The sequence below is a fragment of the Aplysia californica genome, unplaced genomic scaffold (assembly GCF_000002075.1).
Source record: "Aplysia californica isolate F4 #8 unplaced genomic scaffold, AplCal3.0 scaffold00311, whole genome shotgun sequence".
Taxonomy (NCBI): domain Eukaryota; kingdom Metazoa; phylum Mollusca; class Gastropoda; order Aplysiida; family Aplysiidae; genus Aplysia; species Aplysia californica.
This window is the reverse complement of record NW_004797581.1, coordinates 386540-398674: the sequence shown is the minus strand read 5'-3', so window position 1 is coordinate 398674 and position 12135 is coordinate 386540. Positions and strand designations below refer to the sequence as shown.

The window sequence follows — 12135 nt, the reverse complement described above, 5'->3', positions numbered from 1 at the left end:
CCAATCAAATGCTAATGCCAAGGTTGAAAAATCATATCTTATAGAAGCTAGAGATTGATTGCAAAAGTGAACTACTTTTTTCCTAAGACCCAAGACGCAGATGAGGCTACTTTAGGATGTTGATCAGTCTACAGGGATATTGCCCGATTACAAGTAATTCATTTTTGTAACCGAGAGGCCCCACAACCTGTCCTATATTATACATTTAAAAAAACTTTTATTGTTTCAAGTTAAAATCTCTGGACACAACAAAAACAATTTACAAAATCAATGCAACCGTCATATTGAATACCTACATCTGGGATTCCATGATCCACCCATTTGGTGATAAAATTCATTCTCTCAATCAAGTCTGTGATCCATGCTGCTAAAGGTTTTAGTGAGGGGTAAGCCTGGAGGAATAGACAGGAGACCCAGAACAAATTCCTTTAATTTATTACACAAATAACGCGGCTACAAAATTTTTTTGGGAAATGTGACCCTACACAAGAAAAGAAATTTGTTAGCCAGGAACTCAGACAAACAACATGTAGTAAAGTGATTATCTAGATATCTACTGCTCAAGTACAGAACCTTCTCCATTAGGAAAAACTTAGTTTTATCCAAACGTCCATCTTTCATAGCAGACTTTAAAAAAAAAATTTTTTTTAGGTTTTTAAAAATAAAAGTCATACGGTACAGCCATCTAAGTGACAAGACCTTCCATTCAATGTAAAAATCTCTGATAAGTTCAAGTACTGGATCTGTAAAAACTCACAAACAACCAAAGCTCAAGAACACCTTAGGGGTTCGAACTATAGGATCATCTGCATAAAAAATCCAAATGAGCCAACAGCATACCTTGGCTTGCTTTGGACAGCTGTATCATTATTCATAAACAGGAGGAGAACTTAACATTAATTAATAAAATCTTCCTTTTAGTGTTCAATTAGATTCAACATACAACTTACAGGTGGGACAAAAAATTACAAGCTAAGTAGCGGAAAATCTCTCATCCTGCTCCTTTTAGGTTTGATTTTTTCACATCATGGCCTGCCAGTATGCCTATGTCACTTAATATTGTCCACTTTCACTGGCTTACTTCTACTTGTTATAAACAAAATGACATGCTGACATGTGATGGAAAGACTCTTCTGTAAGTGTCAAATCTGAAACAGACAAAAGCAATCATGGTTCGCCATTCATGTCTCTGCCTGTATGCACTTAAAAAAAAAGCGTTTCTTAGTCCGGTCTTTTGAGTTACTCATATAATTAAGTTCTTTATTAAATAAATTCAGTCGAACTTGCCCTAATGGTCACCTGTCCAAGATAATCACCTGTACAAATTACCACTTCTCATTTTCCCTCTTGCATGTTTTCTATGATACAATGACACTGTTCAAGAAATTCATTTGTCTAAGACAACTACTTTTCTCCTCAACAAGGGGGAACTGTCTCAAACAATTTTGACTCATCATTAAACTACCTCTGTCTCTGTTACCCTTTATTTTTATAGTGAAAAGCATTCCTGACATTTATCAAAGTGCCGAACCTGCCAGATTTGCACATTCGTACGCTCAGACAAAAATAATTTGTTGCGCACACCCTGTATACCCACCAAACAGAAGGCCAAATCTCTGCACGAGTAAATAATTAATCCTTTTCATATATCTTTGTTTTACTTTTCACTGAAAAACTGCTGTCATAAAATAATGAGATGGACCATTCTCACCTTTGCTGCCCACATGCCTGGCACAGCATTGATAAATAGACTGTTGGACATTTCCTCAAGGGTCTGGGACATGACCACAAGACCTTTCAGCGCCTTCAGTAAATCTTTCAGCGATCGCTTCATCACAACCAGAAGGCGGTTGTATCTGATGAGTTGAAAGAGAACAAAGTAAAAAACACCCTTTTTCAGGCCTTGTAACTTTGTGTAATAAAACAATTGACAACATAGGCTTGCTTGAACACTTTGTACACTCTGTACAGCCTGAGGCAAATATGAAAATTATGCAGAATAAAATTAAAATCATGAAACCATAAGGCAGAATGCTTTCCTCATACTTAAATTTGGCTTGATGTAGGACCCTGTTAGACACAATCTAAATTTTAAAAAACAAATAAATTATGCAACTTCACGATTATGAGTTCAATAGCCTAACCACTAGATTACAGACATCACAGAACTGATACATCAATGTTACATAAAATTAATCCCCATTACCACAATGCTAGATTACTTCAATGAGCTAGGACAGAGAATTAAAATGAGAAGGTCAGCAAAGCAAGAAAAGAATGGAATCACGTGACCCATTCATTCAAAGAGCTACAAACCTTCACGATTTTATTTAACCCTTTGAGCCCTGACCTCCTGAGGCTACCATGCGACTCGCTTGAGCTCCTGATCGATATATATATATAACTAACATTCATATGATCATCAGAATCATATTCCATATTCCACTCCGGGTAGTCCTTGTCATTACCAGCAGCCAATTCAGAAAGATCTTCAAAATAATCAATAACATCTTTAGTAAACGCTGTTTTCTGTATGCGTTTGTCTCAGGTGGGCCACTTTGGGGATAAGGTCTCGCTCACCTCTGTACCACTGGCTAGGCACACAAGCAATTTTATGCATCACCAGTGCACCAATGGCAAGGGCTCAAAGGGTTAACTCGTTGACTGTGCAATTTTCTACCCACCTGAACATATTTTTCCTACCAGTAGGTACCTGTTTAGTGCACATTTACGGTACCTAATAGTACAACACAGTAGGCCCCTATATATCAAAAGAAAGGAAGCTAAAACAAGAATTTAAAAAAAACAATAGGTGGATCAAAGTATGGATATCATTTTTAAAATCTGGACAGGAATTAATAGGTACAGTTCATGCCGGCTTTAAGCACGGTCATCGGGAGAAAGCTTAAACGTGCTTAAAGCCGAAGCGTGCTTAAGTGCGAAGTAGACATAATCCAGAGATTTTCATGTAGAAAATTCCCCGTGCTATTACCCTTTGTTTGTAAGTAGGCCTATAGCGGTCCCGCACTGTTATTTAGACACCCGCCATGGTAGTTTTTGTTCGCTTGTTTGTTTTTGTTTTGTGGTCGAATGGGAAATGAAAACTTAATTTAGACGGCCAGTCACGATACAGCACACTAGGCCTATTGTAACACACTGCCTGTGCGTACCACTGCCCGCTGTGCCACTCATACATGTACCACCGCCTTCATCCCACCTCGCGCGTGATACACCATCAGGATTAATGGATAGCAAGGGTCAAAGGTGAAATTGCAGCCAGCCTCCCTTTCTCGTCTCCCCGACTCTCTTTGTTTTGTTTTTTTGGTTGTGTGTAGCTTTGCCCTAGGCCTAGGCTAGATCCTATGTCCGCGTGCACGGCTGTGTGCTTCTCTCTGCCTTCCTCTCTGCCCGTGTGAGTGTGTGTGTCCATCACTTGCGTTCTTTGTGTTTCTCTTGACACACTCCACTGCTGTGGTGTAAACTGTGTTCGAACTTCGATAGGTCATCATGAAAATATTGACTGTCTTGTAAATGAAGCGTGCTTGAAGCCGAAGTTACCGTGCTTATAGGCGTGTAATTTATATAGCGAAAATTCGGTAAGAGCCGTTTAGCGTGCTTGAGTCCAAAACGTGCTTAAGGCCGGCATGCTTAAAGCCGGCACGGACTGTATAATAATATTAGAGGCTTACAATAAAACGAATAATACGGCTTGTGGTGAAGAGGAAGATGCAGAGCAAATCAGTGAGCTTTATTGTAGTGAATGAGTTTAATTTGCTTAACTCTAAAACTAAAGTAAAGCCACATTATAAAAAAGACCTGTGCCACGTGTACTAGAAATTCAGCTGATCAGAATAACATACCTTAGCTTTTAAAGGATACTTAAAAACACCAGCTGAATAACAGCTAGCTCACACACAAGTACCTGATGACCTCCTGTGCCAAAACAGTGTTCATCGACTGCTCGTACAGCACTGGATATTTTTTCATCACTACATCCAGGCCCACAGTATTTGGAACTTTCTCTAAAATATTTTTGGAAGCATGCTCTATCACCTGAAAAAAATAGGAGAATAAAACTCACTGTTGGGGTTTGGGGGGGGGGGGGGTGACTAGACAATATGAGCATCTTTCCCTCACTCAGCTATGACTTACATGCAAAAATTTAAAGTCATTGAGCCTTCAACTTTTTCTTACAGCCACATGAGTTTATGAGGGGTTATTTCAAAACTGCACTTTGATCATTCTTTTTAAGTTATCTACTTCCCCTTGAAACATGCAGGACAAAAGATATTAATATATAGGCCTACTCCTTACAACAAATAGAAAATTGAAAGTGGTGTTGATAGTGAGGTAATTATCAGCCTCTAAAGTGTAATACATGTGAAACAACTGGGCTATTGTGGAGACAGGCCTACCATTGTTTCATTTGTGGGGTGACTAAGCTGAGTGAGTTTGTCATAAATGAAGTCAGTAAAATTTACAATTATACACATATTTTTATTAGTGTCTTATACTAACAGTTCCCAATTTGTATGACTCGAACAATTCAATCTTGCGGAGAAGCAAAAGTTAAAGGGTATTGCAGAAATAGGCATCCATGTAATATCTTTTTTGTATATATAAAAACAGGTAGTCAAGAGAATACAAGTGTGGTGGGATAGAATCCTAAAAGAACCTCTCTGCATCTAAAACTACACCATTCTGAAGAAAGACACTCCCTAAATCATGCAGGTTTTATTTTTACCTTAAAACAGACGAATCTGAGTTTGATTAACAGATTTCAACAAAAACAGTACCCAATATATTAATCTCAACATTGCAAAGAGAGACATTGCATTTCTAAATTGAGTAACCTCTTCTCGGGAGAGTCCACCCCCAGACGCTGTCTTTGGTTGGAGTGCTACTAGACAGCCCAACATGAGGGCTGTCTCATTCTGTGCAAACGTGATGTTTGCATTGTCATGCAAGCCAAAGATCTCCGGTGTGTCGTTAATCGGCAAGCCTCGGATGTAATCGAGGTGAGTCTGACGGATAATGAAAAAACGTAGAATGTGGACATTATTTTATCACAACATATTATAAATATTGCTTTCTTCTGTTAAGTTAACAACTTGACCCTGCTGACACTAATTTGGTCACTGGTAGATGCGCTGTTTTTTGACAGCGGAGACTGACTACAGTGCAAAGGAACTATATACAGTGAAAAGACAAAGAGTAAAGTGAATCAACATTGTTGCACATTACTAACACCGGGAAAAATTATCACGATAAAGAAAAGACCGTGATTTTAATCAGATGTGGTTTTTAAGTTGGACTATATCAATGTTTAACAAAGTCTTTATAAATATAAACAAGTAAAATTCCATTGTCATCTTGGGTCAAGGGAGAAAAGTACATCTAGCCTTCCAATGATGTGCTCCCCTTCCATGAATGGCTCTCGTAGATCAACAACTGCAGTGCTTCTCTCTTAGTAAAATTCTTTGCATAGAGAACTCTATTCATAGTGTCAGCAGGGTTATAACATTTTTATATTGCTAAAGACACAGATGTATGAAGAATCTGCAAGAATGATTGGTACAACTTCGGCAATAGTCTGTCACCAAGTTAGCATTCTCGTTTTTTTTAAAAAGAAAAATGAAATTAATTGTGGATAGCAGTGAATGGTCCTCTGATTCATCATCAATATGAACATTAACATAATGAAATCTACTTAATATTTCAGGAACAGAATGAGCTAAGAGGACTCCTCAAACTCAAAGAAAGTAACTGCTTTCAGTTATAGCATAATAAGCACAGTGATGTACCTAACATAAAAAGATTAAATTCACTCACCTGTAAGTCAGAATCTGACGACAGCTGTCTATAGATTCCTGACGGGGAGTATGTGAATGAGGTACTAACTGCCTCCATACAGTAAAAGTCTGTCAGAATGTTCATGAGACACCTGCGATCCCAGTCATCAGTTACACGGCCTCCATAATTGATATGCCCAGCTGTGTAGATCAGCACCTGTTAAGAAACAAATTCTGAGTTGCAAAACTTAGAAATAAAATGCATCCATGAAGTAGTGGTCAAAATTACAATACGGATAGTTCTTGAAGCACATCATAAACATTTTGCATTCTTTTCACACTTGCTTTGCTTTTGAATTTCAAACCAACACAGAAAAAGACTTCTCTCTTTGTTCCCAGGGATAGTTTTATATACTTGCTACGAGAAAAAATACATTCTATACTGATCCATAAGCCAGTATTTATGCTAACAAAACTCTTATTTTTTAAAAGACATTAGACATATCCTACACTAATGGAAAGAACTGTACAATGGCTGCAAATTCATCAGAAAATTCAGTATGTCAATTATACAAATCAATTTAACCCAAAGAAATGTATTACAGGCAAGCAACAAAAGAACAAAGGAAGCAGCGGTTAAAAGAATTCATGCTTTTCAGCAATAACAGCAGGAATATATTCTGCTTGTAAACTTTTTTTTTCAAGCTCAAATGATAAAAGATTTCCAAAGATGCCTGTCCCTCACTGGACAAAATGAGCACTGAACACAAAAACCAACATCAATAAACAAAGCAGTAATCAGCAAGGACAAGAACGGAAGCAGGGAACAAAGAAATCAATAACAAATTGACAAAACGACATACATCATATACATACAACCAAGTAATCTTGCCTTGAAAGGAATGTCATTATACTCCTGCAAGAACATACTAAGCTGATCAATACAGATTCGTAGATCACCATCTGTGAACTCATACGGTATATTGAATCCCAGAGCTCCAAATTTACGGCGTTCCAGCACCACGCCATGGAACAGACAAATGGAGAGGAGCAGATGCTTGAAGATCTTCACCTGAGAGACAGCAAGTGTCAATTTTGATATCTCCATTCATAAATAGTTGGAAAGAGCAAAGGCTGAGAGAGACAGAAAAAAAAAAGAGATTGTAACATCGAGACATACAGTAAAAGAGATAAAAGGACAAAGTAGAAAGATAGGTGGACACATGCAAAGATGTATGAGATAGGAGAAGAAAGAGTAGAAAACTGAACAAATCCAAGCAAATCCATGCGCTAGTCTTTCAACAGCTCAGTGGATGACTCTTTGTGTGTTTCTGCTGCAATGCAAAACTACAAAATCAGAAAATTACTTCATAGAATTACTTGATTTTATAGTCATTATGAAATATTAATTATCAAGGAAAGTTCAATGGGTAGTAAGAATTTCCCCTTTAACTCGCATATCATAAAGACTATCATCCCCTGATTTCAGTACCGTAAGTGAACAAGTATGTTGGGTACCAGAATGTTTTTTGGTCTGGAAAGGGCTAACTTAACCCACAGGACAAAGTTACCTTTCCAGGACATTGCTTGAAAAACTTGTCACTGAAACCCATATAGGACCTCAGCAAGTTGGCCTTTATGCCCTTGGGAGGCTCCACAGTCATCTTGGAGCTGTTCTGTAGGATGAACACAGGGAAAGAGGCACTGGGCATGCTGGTCAGCCACAGGCGGAAATCTTTGCTCACCTGGATAAAATAGAAAAGGCTTTAGTTGATGTTCTGTTGTTGTTGTTGCTATTGCTATTGTTGGTGTTGTTACACTAGCAACCTATGCCTTTGTGCTCTCTGACCCAAAGCATAAAAACTAAGACTAGTGAAAACCCTTTTGAAAGAGGTTCAAGTCAACCTTTTAATTCAAGAAGTTGGAGCAAAAATATTAATTTTGTTTATTGGCACAAAACTGATCATGTTAATCCCATCTGTCTTGAAAGAACTGAAGAAAGTGGACATCACAGAAAGACCAAATAAAGTAAAAAGAAAACGGGCAGTTGGCGGGTGCTTTGGTATAGTTTGCTCCTTCTTTCCTGCAAAAGAATCAATCATCCTGATCTCTCCTCCTCCTTTTTTTGTGTTCGTAACTCTCTTGTAATACCTCAAATGTTCGGAACATAAATGCCTTATTTGTAGCAAAAGCTGTAAAACTCCTATTAACACTAAAGCAAAAGGAAAGAAAATAATGAGCTTAACTTTTTCAAGAGTTTGAGGAATAGGAAAGTACATTCCATCATTCCATACAACTCTTTCCTGCATACAAGATAATCTTTTTTATTTTGGAGCATTTTTCTTTTTTTTTGAGGGTGTTACCTTAGATGCTATGTGTATATAATTTTCACAACAAGATACCTTTCCTGCAATCTCAGAAAGACTTTATGTCTTAAAAAATCAAATTAGGTTATTATACAAGCTTGTATCAATGTAGATACTAAACAAGACCTTGCACTATTTCAGAAACATAATCTACTGTAATATGAAAATAAACAGACCAGACAGACAGCCATAACTTGCCAGCTATGCAAGAAACATAACCTTACAGAAATCAAAACATTTGTGTCACCATTTGATGGAATCATGCAGTCATCAAGTTTTGGGGATACATGAAGTTATTGGTATAATCCTAATTTTTGTTAATTGTCCTTGCTTTTGGCAAAAAATTTGTTATCAAGCTTGAATAAAAGTTGAGATATCATAGATTGAAGGAGGTGTGGTCGCTTGGTGTCAGAGGTAAAATAAGCTCAGAAAACGGCTGCCAAAGTTTGGTGACTTCCAAAAGGTGTAGTGTCCATGGAAACTGAAAATAAATTGGCATTTTTTATGTCTTTTAAAGTTTTTCATTAAAATCTGCAAAAGAATTTGTTTTTAAATGAACATAAAAGACGCTAAGCGAAAAAAAGAAACAATTTAGAAAAAAAAACGTCCCAACTGCCTGAAAATGCTGGTTTCTTTGTTTTTATTATTTTGACGAGTGTCTCATTTCACCACGATGTCTCACAATTTTAAAATCCTCAATGATTCTGGACAAGTTTCTAACTCTGAAGCTATATTCTTTTTTTTTCGAAACCGTAATAGATACAGTAAAGGCAAAAGGCAACTTCAAAAGCAGATCTTCAAGGTCTTCCACGGCTACGAGGAATATTCCAAGAACGACAAAAAAAAAAAAAAAAAGATTCTCACCACAAACAAATTCAACCCACAAACTTGTATATGTGTGGTTCAAGATTGTAACCAATGCCAACTATCAGTGAGCAACGAAACCCATGCTTATCATCACCATGTCTGGGTTGATCTGCTCCACCAGCCGCTCCAGCGTGGGCATCCAGCTGGGTGCCAGGTGACAGTTCTGGAAGAAGACCCAGCCTCCACTTTCCATGGCCGCTTTCATCAGAAACTCCGCACGTGGACCCTGAACACATGGAAGTTTCATACAGATGAAGAGCATCTTACTAATGAGCTGGCATTTACACAAGACTATACCATGGGAAATCACTGGAACGGCAGCCCCCTTCCACAGTTGTCCATTATGATCGCTAACAATTTAGTTACACACCATCTCTTCTTTTTAATGCACTGCTGCTAAATTGGAACTACCTATTATTCCATATATTTAAATAACAATTTCTTTTCCAGAAACGAACAATTTTATCACAAGTTTTACTTATCTTCTTACTTTATACATGACCTCCGTTCTAAAAAAGAATGCCTAAAGTCATTTTACTGGTATCATTGTCACTATGTAAATTTTTTATATAAATGAGAGACATTAAAGATAAGATCAGAAAATAAAGCAAAATATATTAAGCCAAAGAAATCATTGCAGTTATCTCACCTGGCCTTGGCCAAGAGATATTGAATGCAATCTCTTGGAAAATTTCATAGTCTCTGCAAACTCATTGAGGGACTTGGCAGGATCTGTGCCCGTAGACAGGACAAAGACCAGTGGCGATGACACATTGGAATCTTTGAACACCATGGCCAGATCACTCGTCTGAGGCTCGATGAACTTCTGCCCCATTTTGCTGGCCACAAACTTTTGCATGGCGTTGGTAACTTTGTCAGGACGCAGAGCCTTCAACACCAGGATGGCTTGGAAGTCATCCAGCTCCTCTCCCCATTTGCCAGGCAAGGGCATGCTGGAGGTATGAACACAAATCTGTAATTTTTTCAAAGAATCAAACAGTGCCCCAACTTTATTCTGAGCGAATTTTTCATTCAGGCTGAAATAAAAAGGGTTTGCTCTTCTAAAACGATCATTATGTGGGGTACAAATTATAATGAAAGGCAAAACAAGGGAAAGAAAAGAAGTAATCATGACCCCATGGTAGCACCACCCAACCATTTGCATTATTCAGAGAACATCAGGGAAAGGAAAATGTAACCAAGACTCTTTGAGATATATATTTTTAGCACAAAAGTAGCACAGCCTCTCATTAATTGTTAATGTTTGACAATAGTATAGTATTTTCACGTTTTTTTCTAAATAAGTCGTAAAGACCATTTCAATGAGAAATAATGAGCTATTGTCAAAGTTAAATGCAGCAAGCCTGAAACTGTGGCACCATTAATTAAAACTGCATACAGAACTCAAATCTCAGAAGGGCTTGATTTTTATGTGACCTTTCTCGAATAATAGATTTAATCCTGCAGTTCCAGTGTGGGGTAAAGAGCTACACCTTCAAAACAATTTATTCTTCATTTAGTAAGGGGTTAAAAGCTACATAACTTGCACACTCAACTTACTCCTGTGGATCAATACTGTCAAAGAAGTCTTTGTAGCTTTTAAGGTGATTCTTGAAGTCTTTGGCAAAGTCAGCAAACTTTGGCAGCGCTGGCAGGGTGAGAATATCATTCCACGCTCTCTCAGACAGCCATGATGAAGCAGGATTTTGAACAGTATACGGGATATCTGCACCCCCTGCTATCAGCCAGTGCCACTCTTCCTGGGGAGGCCATGTTATCCAGGAATAATTTGTTTGTTGTTAGAGTCAAAGAAAAATGTCAATAGAATAAAGGTGATTTGATGCTTGGAATAAGCAGTACACGCGGACAATAACAATAGCCGGGGGAAGGAAAAAGGAGGCCTGCCCCATCTACCTGTAGAAATTGCCGCTATGGGACAAGCCTCAAAGTTGACTTTCCCTTCTTCATGAACGAAGCTGCTACCCACTTTTTGATTGTATGAGATATGCATTACTCTAATATGAATAACTCAGCCCCTAGTAAAGTTATAGACTTACAAACCATACTTCTGACGGAAAAAGTTTTAAAGTTATCTCTTATTCCACAATTCATTTGCCACTTATCAGCCGGTAAGGTCATGGAAAGCAAATAGAAATTCACAGAAAATAGCAATGCTATGAATTACTTTGTGTCAGGGTAACTGGGGTAAATAACCTGCATATATAGATATTTTGAAACGGAAAATCAAAGGCTAGAGGCATTAAATAAAGCCAATACGTCAAGAAGAAATCAGTCTGCAGAAAAAGCATTAGAAAATAGAGTTTAAGAAAGCCATTACCATGTTTAGCAATCCTTTCTGCATTTCAATGCGTACACACATAAGCAGACCGAAAAGCAGCTTGTGCTTCTCAAACAGACTCCGACATACGTTCACAAACAGGCTGTACGTAAAACAAACATTGATGTTGTCAACTCTCTCTGGCAAACTTTCTGCAAAATAGAATATCAGAAAAATTATTTATTGCTTTTACTAGTAAATAACTGCAAAGGCAGAGCAGGTCTTAAACTACTGCCTGCACATCATCTTACTAGCTTTAAAAAAATTATGAGTACAAGGGTTATAAGAGAAGATTTATGCATCATTATCCGTGACGTAACAAACCAGTATGGTACCAATAACTCCACATGCCCAAAAATTGATTATCGCCTAATTCCACTGCATCGTGACACATGTAATTCAGCTGAGCATAAACCACAAGAGGGAAGTCCCACTAAACTAAGTGGACTGTGGTGTAAGTGAATTTCAATGGGAAGAAGCTTAAACTAGATTGTTTGGAAAGTTTTGTTTAGCTTTTCATTCTTTTGGAGACACTGAAATCTAATGTTTCCAGTCTTATAACTAACCTTTCCAGAGTGGAAAGTGCAAACACATGCAACCCATAATGTAGCAGAGTGCTGAAGATCTACAATTGAGCCGATTCCTTTATGGGGAAAAATTTATTCTAGTAATGATCGCCATTGTTCTGCTAGAATATGAATCCCATTTCAGCCGGCGTTGACCCTAACATAGTCGAAGCAGCCCACCCACTCAATTATCTAAGTTGTGTCTA

General features: G+C 37.8%; 1 protein-coding gene across 1 annotated transcript in view; it reads right to left on the bottom strand.

Moving 5' to 3' along the window:
• LOC101852702 (dynein heavy chain 1, axonemal) overlaps window positions 1-12135 on the bottom strand; it is a 94278-nt gene that overhangs the window by 2374 nt on the left and 79769 nt on the right. The window contains exons 60-70 of the mRNA XM_005102067.3: window positions 11364-11515; window positions 10586-10785; window positions 9675-9978; window positions 9120-9251; window positions 7364-7537; window positions 6685-6864; window positions 5833-6009; window positions 4854-5024; window positions 3923-4053; window positions 1712-1856; window positions 297-392 (exon numbers count right to left, since the gene is read on the bottom strand). Coding sequence (XP_005102124.3) covers window positions 297-392; window positions 1712-1856; window positions 3923-4053; window positions 4854-5024; window positions 5833-6009; window positions 6685-6864; window positions 7364-7537; window positions 9120-9251; window positions 9675-9978; window positions 10586-10785; window positions 11364-11515 — 1862 coding nt within the window. The remainder of the gene's footprint in view (window positions 1-296; window positions 393-1711; window positions 1857-3922; window positions 4054-4853; window positions 5025-5832; window positions 6010-6684; window positions 6865-7363; window positions 7538-9119; window positions 9252-9674; window positions 9979-10585; window positions 10786-11363; window positions 11516-12135) is intronic.